The sequence below is a fragment of the Magnusiomyces paraingens genome (genome assembly GCF_902498895.1).
Source record: "Magnusiomyces paraingens strain CBS 517.90 genome assembly, contig: contig4, whole genome shotgun sequence".
Classification (NCBI taxonomy): domain Eukaryota; kingdom Fungi; phylum Ascomycota; class Dipodascomycetes; order Dipodascales; family Dipodascaceae; genus Magnusiomyces; species Magnusiomyces paraingens.
The window spans coordinates 1,589,432-1,606,670 of NW_022474070.1; the positions used below are offsets into that span (position 1 = coordinate 1,589,432).

Sequence of the window (17,239 nt, forward strand, 5' to 3'; positions counted from 1 at the left end):
TAGATTTTGTTGTTTTTTTGTTGTTTTTTTGTTATTTTTTTGTTATTTTTCTAAAATGAAGTCAACGACCAAATTGTTGAAAAGAAAAAGAAAGAAAGAAAGAGAAAAAAAAACCAATATTCAGTGCGCCACGCACAAATATAATGAATTTCTTTTACACATATTCTTAGCTTTTATGCTAGACAAGTTTTCAGTTTAGTAAGGCCTCCCCGCTGGAAGGCATAGGAGGGGGGGGAGTGTGTTATAATTGGCAAAAAAAAAAAAACGGAGGTGGGAAAGAAAAAAAAAAGATTTGGCTTTTCATTAAAAAAACTTGGCTTGATTAAAAAATATAGGAAGAAAAAAAAAATAGTATGGGAAAGGAGTAAAGAAAATAGGTTTCAATTTTGTTTTTTTTTTAATTTACAATAACACTTGTGATTCGTTTTTTTAAAAAAAAAATTACAACACATAATTTTTTTTTTTTATCTTGCTTTAATTTTGATCCAAATAATAATAAATATGAGAGGCTCTTTTTTGTAAAAGTCTAGAATCAACAATGATTTATTTTGCTTTATCATTTTATCTACTGATTCAATAGATGAATGGTGTGAGGTGGTATTATTTTGCTCAGACTTACATTAACCAACTTACATTTGAATAAAATAATAAAGATAATAATAAAGTCTTTTTAAAAAAAAAAAAAATATACAACAAAAAAAACAAGGACTTTTTTTTTTGTTGAATATTTTCAGACTATTATTTTATTTAAAAATAAATAAAGCAAGGAATAAAGAAAAGCAAAAGGTGTTGTTGAATATGATTTGAATACATTCCAAGGTGATTAAAAAAAAAAGCCACTATTTTGACGCCACAATAAGTCAAGCCATTAACTAGTCAATGGATAATAGTATATATAGATGGAAAAAGAAAAGTAGATTTTTTTCTTAATAGTAGTTGCTAAATATTAAAATAAAAAGCCACAGTTGATTGTTGTTTTTGTTGTTTTTGTTGTTTAATATAAATCAAAAGTGGCTTTTATATTATTATTACTATTATTATTTTTTCTACTTTTTTTTTTTCTCAAAGCAAGTTTCTATGGAAAGGAAAAGAGAAAAAAGATCCGTGTAAAACTTGAAATGGTGATTAGATATGAGAGAGTAGATAGTGTAAGTCAATATTAAAAAAAAAAAAAAAAAAAAAAATACATAATATATTGATAGGAACAGAAATTGAATGTTTAAGAAACAGAAACAAAAACAGAAAAAAGAAATTTTAATTTAATTTAATTTAATTTAATTTGATTTGATTTAATTTAATTTAATTTAATTTAATTTAAATTTAAAATCATTTTATCTCCCCCGTCGCCCATTAAATGATTTTCTTGTCAAGTGCATGCGACTTTCGTTCTTTCTTTCTTTCTTTCTTTCTTTCTTTCTTTCTTTTATATTCCCTAGTTTGTAAGATATGCACCAGCACATGCTTCATAGACTTTTAGTAGTTTGTGTTTTAATGATTTCTTAGCTTTTTTCAATTTTAAAAAAAATTCAATTCTTAGCTTGTTTTTTTTTTTTTCAAAAAAAAAAAAACAAATTGTGGAGAAGTCATGGCAATTGTTTGTATTCAAAACTCAATAATCATCATCATCATCATCTCATAGTGCCGTTTGACCTTTATTGTAACTATTGGCGGGAATACTTGAGAGAAATTGTGGCTTGCACTCTCCACCCTCTCCATATCCATTGTTATTAATTAATTAATTAAATATAAAAACTTTCAAGCCACAAAATAGAAGCATCAGTACCAATCAAGAGATGCCCTGGTGGGTCTCATCTTTAACAACAACATTGCACGTGTCTTGTTTTGATAAGATTTTTTTTTTTTTTTTTTTTTTTTTTTTCTATTCCCCAGTTTTTTTTTTTTTTTTTTCACAACATTCCATGCAGCAATTGCACAATCGATTGTGGAGATGGCGATAACGACAATTAACTATCGGACCCCGCAATAAATGCGTGCCTTGATAACACTCAAAATCAAAATCAACAAAAAAAAAAAAACATACGTCTGCTTGTTACGACATTTTAAACATATCAAGATATATTTTCAAAGAATAAAAGTGGTTTGTTTTTAATTCAATACCCAAGGTTTCTATTATCCGTTTAAAAAAAAATTTCTATATAGTTTCATCATTACATCAAAAAAAAAAAAAGTCATTACAAAAAGTCATGCGGTCGTTTAAAAAAAAAATAGTAAAAGTCGTTAGAAAAATGCAAATAAAAAAAAAGGATAGCTAGCCTCTATGCTATATTTTAAAAGCCTTGGAGACTTCTTTCAATTTTAGCAAGATTGGAAGGTCTAAACCAGTAGAACCAGTACCCAATGGCCACAGCAATAACCACGGAAGTAGCCAATGGAACTGAGTAAAATGGCATGGAGTTTGGAATCATAGAGTCTTTGGCAGGAGGAACAAGTGGAGTGAGGACCAAAAAGACATTGGCAAGAAGATAAATAAGGACGAAAACCCACGAAGCATTGAAGGGCAACTTGGGCCAGTCCTCAGCCTCACGGTTGAGCTTGAGATAAATGAGACCAAAAGTGACAAGAGTAGCAATGATGGCGTTAGGGTAGGAGGAAAGATCAACAATAAAGTCGTAAATCTTGCCAGGAGGAGGAATGAGAAGAATGGCAACGGAAAAGAACCAATGCAGAGAAAGGCCAGCAAGAGGAGCGCCAACGGGTTTAAGAGAGGAAAAGAACTTGGAGTAAGGGAGGAGATGGTGTTTGGCAAACTCCATATTCATCCATCCATGGCCATAAGTAACAACAAGAACGTTTCCAATGTTAGACATGGCAATAAGCAGGGGGAGGAATCTGGAGGCAGCAGAGTCACCAAACAGGATGCGGAAGAAGTTGCCGGCAATAATGGCACCTGAAGTGCGGATAGTTTCAGCAGGGATGACGGCAAAGTAGGCGACGTTACAAAGAGTGTAGAGAATAGTGACAATAGCGATGGCAACAGGTCCGGCAATGCGGAGAGTGCGCTCTGGGCGCTTAATCTGGCCCATGACAAAGTTGCCATTTTCCCAGCCGCGATAAGAGTACACTACCCGGAGAAGAGCCACGGCATAGTTGTAAGGACCACCGCCAAAAGAGGGGGTGGAGGGTGGAGCAGTAGAAGTAGCAGCAGCAGTGATGGTAGACTGTCCAAAGAAGCCGCTAAAGTTATCTGGGCGCTCCTGGAGATTGACAGCACCAGAAAGAATGGCAAATCCACAGGCAGCAATACCCAAGAGAACAAAGACCTTGATACCACCGAGAATGTTAAAAAGACGCTTACCAACATTAGGAAGAAGGCCATGGAGGAGAATGACAAGAGTGATTGCGAGAACAGCAATGAAGCGGGCAGCCCATGCAGAGGGGGTTTCGTAGCCGAGAACAAAGAGAATATAAGTGCCGAAAGCAAAAGCGTTACTGGATGAGATACCTAGAACAATAGAGTTGACTGTGAAGAAGGTGAGAATGAGATACCGAGGATATCGATAAACTCGTTCGAGATAGTTTTTCTCAGCTCCTGACTTTGGTATTTTGAGACCAAATTCGAGGTAGACGTTGAGGCCGGAGAATGCAATGATACCACCGACTATCCAGAGGGCAATGGTGCCGTAGACAGAGCCTGTGAGGAGATAGATACTTGCTGGAATGGAGAAGATACCTGTGCCAATCATTTTGTTGAGGAGCAAGAATGTAGTTGAGACAACTCCGAGCTTATGTTTTTCTGCGTCTGCGGATTCTAAAGATTCATAATAATCGCCATCTTCAAGTTTTGATTCTGCAAAGCTTGCAGAGTCGTTATCTTCATTTGTGGTAGATTCATGAGATGTTGAGCTATAAGTTTTGATGAGGATAGGGTCATCCTTGGAGATCAAGGGTGAGTCTTCTGATATGTTTGTATTTGACATTTGAAGTCGATGATAATGATGATGATGATTATCTGCTGTGTGAAATATATTAAAGTCTAATACTATGATGGATTTATAATAATAATAACAATATTAAAATGAGGATATTTAAAATAAAATAAGAATTAATTAAAATAGATAGAAAATAATAAAAAAAATAAAAAAAGGAAGACTTTAAAAGTGAGACCGAAATGACTTATTTATATATATATATATATATATATATATATATATATATAAAAAAAAAAAACTTTTATTCTTTCATTATTAATCGTTTGAATTGTCATTTTGTTGCTTTCTTTTTTTTTTTTTTTTTTTTAAAGGCCGGAACTCCATCACACTAAAAGCCGCTCAGCGGTTTTTCCAAAGGCTAATAGCCTACTGAAGACGTGGGAAGAAAGGAAGGAATGGAAAAAAAAAAAAACTCAGCCTGAATGAATGAAATGACGCCATCCAACGTGGCACAGAATGAAAAAAAAAAATAAAATAAAATAAAATAAAATAAAAAAAGGAGCCACTGTGTTGTCACGTGAAATGGCGAAATTTTGATAAGAAATTGTGTGAATTTTTTAAAGTGACAAATTATTTTATTATTTTATTATTTTATTATTTTATTATTTTATTATTTTATTAATAAATAATATGTTAAAAATAATAAAAAATAATTAAAATAATAATTAAAATAATAATTAAAATAATAAATACTTGCTCTACAACTCAATAATTATTATAATTGACACGGACTACCGAATAATAATATAGAAGATAAGAGATTGGATTATTAACAAAAGCCGCTGAGTTTTCTACTCAGAAAAAAAAAAATCTTTGATATCAATAATCAATCAAATCAAAATCAAAATCAAAATTAAAATTAAAAATTAAAAAATTAAAAATTAAAAATTAAAAATTAAAAATTAAAATTATAATTATAATTAGAGTAATTGTTTAGCTATGTGCAAAGACTGGATTTTATGGTTGCTATTTTTGAGTACCATATATATTTATCAATTACCAGCCACTAAATTTTGCTACGGACTTAGCATGCAATCTCTCACATAAAAAAAAAAAAAAATGAAAACAAACAATTTGTGCTTTTCAATGAGATACCCAATTAGAAATTCTTTTTTTTTTTTTTTTTTTTTTTTTTTTCAAAATAAAGTATTTTAGTTAGTTATAACCAATTAGTTAAATAAACAATTTGATTTTTTTTTTTTTTTCTCTCTAACTGTCAGAAACCATAGAGACTGTTAATAAGACTAACAAATAGCCGGATATACCCTCTTTTTCCCGGAAACATGATCTTATATTGATATTGTCCCACCACTAAATTTTTTTTTTTTTTTCCCTCTTTGAAAACAATAGGTACCTTACTCAAGTCTCACGAGTTAGTTAACGTGACTCTTTCTCACGACCAGAGCAATCTTGAACAGTAAAGAATAAAATAGAAGCCTGGCTATTACTATTACCGTCGTTATTTGTAATCATTCCTTCTAACAGAGTTTACCTCTAAAAAAAAAAGAAAAACAAAAGAAAAAAAGCTTGAGACATGATGACACGTGATTTAAATAAAAACCCTAGCCCCCAAGATGATATCTTTCAGAACTTTTTTTTTTTTTTTATAAGATACCTGCAACTTTCTCCTAAAAAAAAAAAGCTATAATAGTAACACTTGAACCATTTTCTACGTTTGACAATTCTCTGTATCAAGTATTGATTAATTAAAGAAACATTTCAAATTTTTTTTTTGCTTAATTTATAAATTATTTTATCATAATGAACTTATATTTGGATACCAATATGAAACCAATTCTTTTAAAAGTGTATTAACAAAAAAAAAAAAAAAATATCTTCATACCTAGCTGTTATTTCCAAGCTCTTAACTGTGCTACCAATTAAATTGTTTTTCAGAATACCAATTTCTTATTATGGTGGTATTTTATATATCACTAAATTTAAAAACCCAATCAATTCTTTTTGTCTCTGAAAAAAAATCAATACCAAAATAATAAAGTAAAAGTAAAAGTAAATCAATCAACTAACATCAAGATTACTAGCTGGTATCTACTTGATATGTAAACGGAATTAGTCATAGGAAAATTCCATGGTATCAATCAACAAAAATTATAATCTCTATAATAATTCTTTGATCATATATATTGATCAATTTACATTGGAAGTGATAGCAATGATGGTAGTATAAAAAAAAAAAAAAAAAAAAAAAAAGGGTTGTTAAAGTTGATAAGTCTTTTGAGAAAGGGGAGGACAATATTGGGAGTCAAGGTAGGGTAATTTTAATTAAACCACGTGACATTTATTATATAACCTTTTACTAGCCGAAAAAAGTGAACTGTGGGTGAGTCAAGTGTGTTAAAGAAATCCCTAAAATCAAGCTTATTTCAAATCTAAATCCCTTTTGAAACTTAACCAAAAACAAATCATAATCATCTGGGATTTGAAATCAATATTTTCATTTTTTTTTTTTTTCCATTTGAAAAACTTCCAGTTAACTTGTATTGAAACTTATAAAAACTCTTTATAATTAAATTGAATTACAATAAAGTGGGTTCTAAAACTCAAACATTTTGAATTTGACTTTTATATAAATATGTGTAAAAATAGCCACGTTAAAATATTTATACTTGTAATAATAAAATTATTATAATTCACATAAGAAAGATAATTAATTAATTATACTTACTATACAAATTTTTATTATGTCCCAAAATCGCTTGAAGGCTTTTTCGGTTATTACTTACTTACTTAATTAATTACTTACTTACTTAATTACACTTTTGGCTTCATTATCCTTTAAGTTACCAAATTTTTATTTTTTGTGAAAAACTATTGTAATCTAACTTAGAAGAAATCCCAATTCCTTTAATACTATAAAAATTTAAGAAATTTAAGATACTTAAAAAACAGAATATATAAATATATATGCTGATCCATCAATCTGTTTCATCCTCTGCTCAACTGTCACAGAATCATGACAACTTCATGATAAATAGTTCATACTTTGCAGATCCAAGATACAATCGGTTAGCTTTTTTTCTATTGGAAAAAGGTTTTTTTTTTTTTCAATCATTTAAGCAAACTTATTGTTCTAATATAAGTTTTGATAAATGTCAAATAATAGAGTACCCTTTTCAATTAAAACAAAAAACCGTAATTTTTCCTAAGAATATGATTCAAACCATGAACAAAAGTATTTATATTTGACTTAAGTAACATTTCAAACAAAGAAGGTCATTTATTGAATCTAGTTTTTAAGCAAATAAATAATGATTCATGATTGGGTAAAAATAATACCTGGATATTAAATTACTGATAGATACCAGACAAACCAAGGTATCGTCACTCTTTGAATGAAGAAACATAATATTAGAAAGTTCTTGTATAAAGAAACAGAAAGATAAAATATATAAAAAAAAAAGTAAATTGGCTTAAACCAAAAGAAAAAAAAATGTCATTATTGTGGATCGAGACCCCTTCTAAAAACCAACCCAAACATTGAATTAAGAGTTGAAAACAGACCATCATATTTTCTTCCTTCCATTTTTGAAAAGTGGGTAAAACCATAACAAAGTAAAAATGTTAACTTAACTGCAAGAACGTACGAGATAGATTCAAATGTTTCATAGCATTCTACAGTAGATCATTACTATAACGACAATGAAAAAAAAAAAAAAAAAAAAAAAAAAAAAGATGTGGCGATTTCTGTAAGGCTGTACCAACCAAGGATATAAAAAAAAATTTAAAAATTAGCTTTAAATAATAGCGAAAACAAACTCACATAGAAGTGATTTTAGAATAAGTTTAAAAAAATGGATAAATCATTCAACTAAAAGTTCCAGGTTTCTAAAATGAAACGAGATTATATTGAAAGTAATAATTGGTATTAAAAGAACGCTAAGGTTCGAAGTTTAGCTGGCAAAAAGAAATAAGGTATCTGTAAAACAACGATTATAATTCTAATCCATGGTATCTAACAACAAGAAGTGCTTTGAATAATTTATTATTTAAAAAGATGTAGTTGGATACAAAAAGAAACAGAAAAGAATTAAAATCACTTAGTAAAAAAAAAATATTGTAATTAAATAACTGAGTAATTTTGACGCAAAGAGCAAGACTATGAATACTTTAAATACTTAAGAAACAACAAATTGTTACAATTAATCATAATAAAATAAATAGTGAAAGAATGAGCTAAAGTAAGTAGAGAATTCCATCATAATGCAGAGTTTTAGAAGGAGATAAAATTTTTATTACAGATTTGGTGTGTAGAGAGCCAGTACATTATTCAAAAAAGTATTAAATACTATATCAATTCAACCCCACCCAAGAAGAGCCCAAAGACAAAAAAACAATTCATAATGTAGATTTAATGAGTCTAGTTCTTGTTAATACCTATACGAGAAATAATTTTTTTTTTATGGAGGAATGAGAGTTTGTGTAATCACATGGTTTCGGGTATTAGCATAACGGATAACAATGAACAAAGGCTTGACAATACTGGAGTTATCATCAACAATCCGAATCTTACCAAATTGGAAAATTATTTGACCCGGTGGGAAAATCATCTTACCCAATGGAAAAATAATTAAACGAAGATGCTAGAGGCATGCACTTAAACAATGTTGCATCGATAGCAAGGCACATCTTTTATATAGCGTGTGCTTGTTAACAAAAAAAAAAAAAATCAACAAAAAAAACTTGGCCTGTAAGAGAAATTTATGGAGATAAAAAAAAAAGTATTGATTTTTTTCATCGAATGATGAAATCATTAAATTTTTAATCAGGTAAAAAACAATTGAAAAGGTTATAGATTTGATTTAAATTGAAGATATTCATTTCAATTACTTTTAACCATTGTTAGAAAGAGAAAAAAAAAATGGTGGGGAGAAGAAAAAAAAAAAAAAAAAAAACCATCAAACGGTTGAAAAAGGTTAACAAAAAATGAGAAATTTTGAAGAAGAAGAGAATATAGTGGGCGATTGAGTGCAGCGCTTGTGCTGAAAAAGTGAGTAAAAGGACGCCCTAATTTTAGTGTCTATACCTTTTTTCCTTTCTTCTATTTCCCATTATCGTTATCAAAGAAAATGATAAAAATATGCCAAAAATAGTTTAAAGCGAACTATGATAATCTAATAATTTTTTTTTTTTTTAAAAGTAAGCAAGTTTAGACACTAATAAATGGCACTAGCTAATCAATTGGATCAAGTATAGGTGCTTTGGTTAAAAAAAATGTAAGTATTAATACAGAAATTAGTGTTAAATTAACATCTTTGTTTTAAAAAATTCAAGGAATGTTCAGAAGACCTAGGAATAATTGTCAAAAGAAAAGGGCTGGAAATAATTATGGTGATTAAATTGAATTAAAAAAAATAAAGCTTTGATGAAATCTTCTAAAACAAATTATAACATATTTTTTTTTTTTTGATTCTAAAGTTGACTTCAAATTCATAAAAAAAAAAAAAAATACAAGCTGAATGATTTGTGTGATGATTCGTAAAATGATCAATAAGGATTATCAGAGTAAAGATAAGATAATATCGATTTGATTTTTTTTTTTTTTTTTAAAACATAGGTCTTGAAAAAAAAATCAAAAGTGTTGCAACACTATATCTATATATATTGGGTTTGAATTGCAACAAGATTTTAAATGACAAACCGTTTTCAGATTGTAGTGAAATATGAAATAGACGAGTTTTATGTAGTATTTATATTACAAAAAAAAAAAAGTCAGCTCATTTCATAAAACAAAGAAGGTAATATTGAACCCCCATATTCGGAATAAATAAAAATCTTTTATAGTTATTCTATTATTATATGACAAAGAAATTGATTCACGAAAGTATATGTTCAAAAATGGAATTTCCTTGATTATAAGTGTCATTAGTTTTTTTTTTTTTTTTTTTTTGAAATAAAGATGGTGGTGAAAGTAATAAAAATGTTGCAAAAAAAAAAAAATAGTAAAAAAATCCCTCATTTGTATTCATTCAAATTAGACCATTTCTCTCCCCCCCCAAGAAGTTGTTAAAAATTTTAGCTAATAAAAATTAGGCTGGTTTTCCATTAAAAAAAAAAAAAAATTCTACTACTACACATGGGCCTGAACGTAAGGCTGAAAACAAAAATGCACCTTTCAAAAAAAAAAAAAAAAAAAAAAAAAAAAAAAAAAATTACGGAGTTTTCAAAACCCGAAACCCGACTAAGCTCCGGTGCACTTTAACTTTCAATCGTTTTAACAATTGTTAAGGTTCGGGTCTTCTAATTTTTAAATTCTAACTAATATTTGAAACTTTAGTTTTATTCCTTTCTGAATTGACACTACAAAGGGCGTTTTAGTAGACCCTGACACTGGAGCCTGGTATCGTTTAATGTTTGTTATAACTAAAGAAAAGGTGGAACATTAGAAATTATGTTAATTAGACTTTATTCATACATATAAAGCAAATGATTTCATATCACATCCTATTTAAAGCCTGGTTGACGTTGATTTAAATAGCACAAACTATTTGAGAGGGGCTTGAAAGATGCTGAAATTTAAAGTATAGTACAAGTATACTTCAGCCGCACATAATAATGTTAAATTGAATTGGCCCAAAAACTAACAAAATAATGAAGGTTGAATAAATGTAGCAAAAAAAAAAAAAATTAGAAAAAAACAAAATAACTACAATTGAAGTTGTACCAAAAAAAAAATTATCAATGGACATTACCGGAGTTGAACCGGTGACCTTCTCCATGCGAAGGAGACGCGATAGCCACTACGCTAAATGCCCAATTCATATTTAAAAAAGTAAAAGTTAGGAAATTTCAGAAGAAAGTAAATATTTTGATAAAATATCAAAAATTGTACTAAAAGTTGAACTTTTTGTTAAATTTAAGGTTTTGAAAAAACAATATTTATTTTGAAGTCATATAAAAATTATTATTTTTTAATAATAAAAATAAACAAATAACTTCAGTGGCAAACATTACTTTTTTTTTTTTTTTGGTAAGTTGGTGTCAGTATTTATTTTCGGGTTATTGGAGATGCAAACGTTGAAGTTAAATTAAAAGTTTATTGTTAAAACGGAAGGTAATATAGTATGAGCAACGGAAGTAGTATTGATGTTGAAGATATAAAGGTATATACTTACTACGTATAACCCTTGAATAAATATACTTACTGCTTATAACCCTTGAATAAAATAAAAGTTTTTTTTTTCCGCCTTGAATACAAATAAAACAAAAAAGAAAGGAGGGTGTAACGGAAAAGAATATTTCTTTGACTGCAAAAGGTACTATGGTTAACTCCCAAATGCTCACCTTTTTTTTTTTTTTTCAACGAGAGTGTATGGGAGTTAACCCTCCGCCTTCTCCCAAGGCTACGGTAGTCAACAGGCAAGATGACTCTTCTGTATAGTCTAATTAGAGTGCAGGTTTAATACAGACCATATTTTTTTCAAAAAAAAAAAAAGAAAAAAAAATAACAATTACACGGGTGTCGGTGAAGATAAGTAAAAACGGGCTAAGTAAAATTGGGAGAAACACATTGGTGCTCACTATTCTTTGTAAGGGGGCATCAGGGCCCATTTTCCGGGCTATCGGAGGCGCACAAATGGAAACCATTTGTACTGAAAAGGTACAACAAAATGGATGGCATTAAAATGATTGTGTTGATAGCAGAGATATATACTTTTTTTTCCTTGAATAGAAACACGTTTAAGTAACTAAAAACAGTAAGACGTATTTCTGACAAAGTATTTTATTATTATAAGTTTAAAATGATATATTGTTATTGTTGACTATATGTTTTTTTTCTTTTAGTGCTTAAAGAAAAGAAAAGAAAAGGAAAAGAAAAAGAAAAAGAAAATAATTAATAAAAAAAAAGCAATCACTTATTTATTCATGCACAGATCCTGAAAGCAGAAGCGAGATTAATACAAAATCATGATTTATCATGGAAAAAAAGCATTGGAACAATTAAGATACGATATAAATATGCATTAGACCTTAATAAGGTCTAAGCTTAGTTGGTAAATTTTTCTAGCTTTAGTAGCTTTTTAGTTTGGGCTTTTTTTTTTAAAAGAATCAGGCTTTTTTTTTACATACTTATTTACATACTTATTTCACTCCAAATACTCTTTTTTTCAAGTAACCAGGTAAAGTCAACAAATTAACAAATCGCCCCATAAAAATATAATTCAAAATAAAGTATTAAAGTTTGTTTTAAAACTTAATTTTAATTTCCTTCATCTCCGGTTTGTTTGGTGAGGCTCGGTTGACGTATATTTATTTATTTATTTATTTATTTATCTATCTATCTATATAAGTTAGTCACAAGGTAAGGCGGTCCGCTCAGCTCCCTTGCGCAAGAGAATAAAGCTTTTGAGCTCCACTGAGATGTATGGCTTATGCTGTTTTATCTTTATACTTAAATGTAGGGTTTATGCCTGTAGCGTGCTGGGCATTTTGTAGAATTACTTATTGTTTCTAAAAGGATATTAAGCGGATATCGTATTAAACAATTAACTGTATCCTTTATAGAATTTGTACAATTAAGAATAGACCTAACATTGGTATATATATATATATATATATATATATATATATATATACTTTTCTTATTTCTTTTGTAATATTGTCTACATCTACATTATCAGTGGATCCAATGTGAAATGTAATTACTTCAATATGCGCATAATTAGCTGCTGCAAAGATCTTGAGAGGGGGCTTGCAGTTAGGGAAGTTTAGAGGATAAGAGAAGAAGAAGAAGAAGAAGAAAAAAAAAAAGAAATGTAGGAAAGGAAAGAGATCATGGAGAAAAAATAATAATAAAAAAAAAATAAAATATAAATAAGGATTATCACCATTAGTCAGAAAAAGATGGAGAAACTGGGTTAGGTTTTTTTAATTTATATATATATATATATATTTGACCTCAAAAGGCGACTGGTTTCACTATGATTGGAAGCAAATAAATGTTGTTGTTGAGTATTAATATTTTACATATATCAAAAAATGGGCTTTTTTTTTTGTTTAAATGGAATGATTTCTATATAAAATCATCAAATATATTTAAAAGTATATGACAATATCTTAAAAATGCTTGAGCTTGCTTCTGCTTTCTGCAGGATAAAAAAAAAACAAAAACGTATGCCGTCCCGATTCGTATCGTTATGTTTTCCTTAATGTTGCTCTACCATAGAGATTTGAGCTCACTTTGCTTTTTTGGATTTCATTTTTTTTTTTTCTTTTTAAATAAAATCGTTTAAATGTTCATTTATATATATATGCTGTCACCTTAAATTGTTAGTGATAACACAGACTTATAACGTAAGAGAGAATATCTTGTTTTCAAAAATAAAAAAGAAAACATATTTGAGATTGAAATAACCAAAGCATTGGGTTCTGTTTTCCAAGTACTTCACTCCAAGAATGAACAAAGAATGATGGTCATTAATTATAACTTGGCTCAAACCCGAGTCCCGGACAGGGTCAAATCTACAAAAAAAATAAAGAAATATAAAATAAAACCTTGAAGGTTTAAAGTTTTAAAAGTTTTAAAAGTTTTAAAAGTTTTAAAAGTGTAATATTTTGTAATCTGGCTCAACAAATTCTAAATATAAAAGTATATATATGTTATATGGTCTAAGATAGGAAGAAAAGAGGATAGAAAACACAAAAAAAAAAAAAATGGTTTTTGGAGATTTCATTTGCGGGTTGTTCAGAGACACAGGGCGAACCCAACTTAAAAGGTAATAAATGAAACCGAAACAAAATGTATAACAGGAGCAAAAAAAAAAAAAAAAATAAATCAAATAAAATAAAATAAAATAAAAAAGGATACTTGTGTGTGATATATATTTCTATCCCTTGAATTAAAAAAAAAAACATCTAATATTGTAATGAACTTTATTTTCTTTTTTTTTTTTTTTTTTATCTTGTGTTTTTTATATGTCAGAAACTTTCTTTCTTTCTTTCTTTTTTTTTTTTTCTAATATTTTCATATCTAATCTAACAAGTCCTTGATCGACAGTTTCCCAGACTTGCGCCCTCGTGCACGCCCACTGGCACTTTCCTCTTTTTCTGAATCTCCTGCGGCCCCGGTTCCATCACTGTGTCTTCGGTGTCGTGTACCTGCAACTTGTTGCTGATGCTGCTGGTAAGACGCATGGTGGTGCTCTTGGCCGCCTCGTAAATGACTAGAACTGCTTAAAGGAGCAAGAACCGGATGTGACCCAGTAATGGGCGGCGGCTGTTTTTGTTGGTGAGTACCATAAGAGTTTTTATTATTGTCTCTAGGATCACTTGATGCTGATATAGTAGGTATTGAAGAAGAACCAACCGGTGTCAAAAGCATTGCTGAAGGAGCTGGTAGATGTTGTTGTGAAGTAGAAGCTCGGCGTGAAGGTGCAACTGAAGATGAAGCAGAAGGCGGCCCACTGCTAAGAGATTGGAGCGGCGGGAGCACAGATTGCGACGGTGAACGATGTAATGGAGGTAACGGCGGGACTGGCTGAGATCGCGATACGCGTAATGCTGGAGAAGCGTGTGCCGAATTGGCCTGTCCAGGAGAAGAATTGTGATGATGGCTATGTGATTGGCCGCGAGGAGGTGCATGACCATGAGACGATGGTCGGCGAGAATGTGCATGAGGGGCAGGCTGTGACAGACTTACGCCCATTACTGATGCCCCCAACGATGGTTGTTGATGTTGATGTTGATGTTGATGTTGATGTTGATGTTGATGTTGATGTTGATGTTGATGTTGATGTTGATGTTGATGTTGATGTTGATGTTGATGTTGATGTTGATGTTGATGTTGATGTTGATGTTGATGCTGTTGCTGTTGCTGTTGCAGTTGCTGATGATGATGCTGATGCTGATGTTGCTGATATTGTTGCGTGTCTGCGTAGCGCCACGGCTCTGCTGGTGCCTCTGGAGGCGGTCCTGGATAATAGGGATATTGGGGCGGGGACATTGGCGTGTAGGGCGGAGCGGCTGTGCGCTGTTGTGGTATTGGTTGCTGTTGTTGCTGTTGCTGTTGTTGTAATTGTAGTTGTTGTTGATGCTGGACAGAAGGGTAAGGCTGTGGAATTTGCTGCGGAATAGGAGGTGGAGGGGGATACCGCGCTCCATAGCCAGATGGAATTTGCTGGCTTGTTGGTGGTGGTGGGACTTGTTGCACAGGCTGCGGAGGAGGCTGAGGTATCGGTGGTGGTTGTGGGGGAGGCATATTCTGTTGGACAGGGTACTGTGATTGAGCGTAGTATTGTGGGTAGACGTTAGGAGGGTATGATTGACGAGGATATTGCTGAGCCATTTGTTGCGGTGGTAATGCCATATTTTGCTGAGGCTGAGGTTGATGCGGATGTTGCTGATGTTGCTGATGTTGCTGATGTTGCTGATGTTGCTGATGCTGCTGCTGCTGCTGCTGTTGCATAAGAGATAATGAATATTGCTGAGACTGTTGAAAATAAGCGGGATCTTGAGGATGAACAATAGGAATGTTTGTGATTGATGCAGTGACTCCCATGACTGGAGCAAAAATGCATTCTTGACTGAATCGCATGCAGTTTATGCATTTTTTTGTCTGGTCGTTAGCAGGAATGCCGGAACATCGTATCTGAAAAAAAAAAAAAAAAATTAAAATAAAAACGTTAGACTTTGATTTAATAAATATAAATTCATCATCTTCAATTTTTTTTCCCTTACCTTTCTTCGACGACAATAGTTACATGCAATTGCTGTACGCTGGCGGACTTTGGCTGGTTTATTGTCCTTGTCATCCTGACGATCACGATCCTTGTCACGGATGTCTTTTTTGTTGCCACCACTACTACTGCTAGAACTAATTCCAGACTCCTTTTTAGACCCTGCACGATATGAATTGTCTCTGGGCCCACTTGAAGAGGTTCCAGATCTATCAGGGCGAGAATGATGACCGGAGTGAGCTCGTGGTTGGCCAGATGATGATTTCCTTGATTTCCTCGACTCAGAGTGTGGACTGGAACTTGGTGTGGGGTAAAATGATGATGATGATGATGATGTACCGTGTTTATGCTGGGAATAATCTAGTCTATGAGATGTAGTAGGAAGAGTGGTGCTGGGGTTGAGTTCATAACTGAGAGTTGAGGATTGAGAATAAATTTCAGTCGATGCTGCTGGAAATGCAATGAGCTTCATTAATAAGATGTATGAGAAATAAATAAATGTGGTAGTAGTGTTTCGGGGTTCCTCCTCTCTAGTGAAAAGTCTATTAAAGTCATTAAGGAGAGTTATGTGATTGGACTTTTTTTTTTATATTTTTTTATTTTAAAATATTGATAAAGAAAAAAACCAGTGTATATATAAAGAAAGCATCTGGGACTGCTTTTATTATTATTATTATTATTTTTTATTGAACGTGTTAGTAGGAGGTCTTAAAGCTAATTTTAGTCTTTTTTTTTTCTTCTTCTTTTTCTTTTATTTCATATCTTTCATTATGGCACTTTTTAAATCTCTGAACCAGTTTTTGGGTCTCTGTAAATATAACCTAAAATTTTCAAAACCATTTTTGAAACCGAATATTTCAGATAGTATTTATTTGGTATTGCGGTTGGGTGTGGATATTTTGGAGGATAGAGAAAAAATAAAATAAATATATATAAAGTTTCATTCAACTATCCACAGTTTCTTTTACTAAACTGACTTCCAAATCTTGGATTTTCCAATGGTTGAAAAAAAAAAAATAATTGAATATCGGGTAGTTCCTTTATTATTTCAAATAACAAAAAATAAAATAATAAAAACAATTGATGAGAACAAAACAAGACGGAGAGTGTCTAAAACAAAGTCCTGATCGTTTTTACTAATAACGGTTTTACTTCAATTTTTTAGATCCGGATTGAAGCCGCAATTGCCAGTCGGTAAAACTCACCCAAGATCTTAATTGTCATTATTTATTTATTCAATTTTTTTGTAAAACAAAGAAATTGTGAAAGGAGAAATCCCATGAATGTCTTGAACAAGAGCCGCGGCCAAGGGGGTATATATAATATGGACTAACATGTTGATATGAAATACTGGCGATATTCAAGAGAAATAAAGTACCAAATTTGAAAAAAACAAAACAAAACAAAACAAAACAAAACAAAACAAAAAAAAAGAAAAAAGAAAAAAGAAAAATAAAATAAAGAAAACTTGAGGCACAAAATAGAGACACTTACCTTCAGTATAATATTGAAAATGTATGAAGATTGATAATAATGTCAACGAGAAACTGGATCAAAATATGGGAACCAATTTATTGCACCGTGATAAATAATAGA

At 30.8% G+C, this 17,239-nt stretch overlaps 2 protein-coding genes across 2 annotated transcripts; both read right to left on the reverse strand.

Moving 5' to 3' along the window:
* Positions 1-2,288: 2,288 nt before the first annotated feature.
* On the reverse strand, positions 2,289-3,938 carry SAPINGB_P005280 (uncharacterized protein; the record flags this gene model as incomplete). Its single annotated transcript, XM_031999994.1, has 1 exon — positions 2,289-3,938. The coding sequence occupies one exon, from the start codon at positions 3,936-3,938 to the stop codon at positions 2,289-2,291; it is 1,650 nt and encodes a 549-aa protein (XP_031855885.1).
* A 10,000-nt stretch (positions 3,939-13,938) lies between these two features.
* SAPINGB_P005281 (uncharacterized protein) lies at positions 13,939-16,115 on the reverse strand (the record flags this gene model as incomplete). Its single annotated transcript, XM_031999995.1, has 2 exons — positions 13,939-15,555; positions 15,645-16,115. The coding sequence occupies 2 exons, from the start codon at positions 16,113-16,115 to the stop codon at positions 13,939-13,941; spliced, it is 2,088 nt and encodes a 695-aa protein (XP_031855886.1).
* Positions 16,116-17,239: the final 1,124 nt, after the last annotated feature.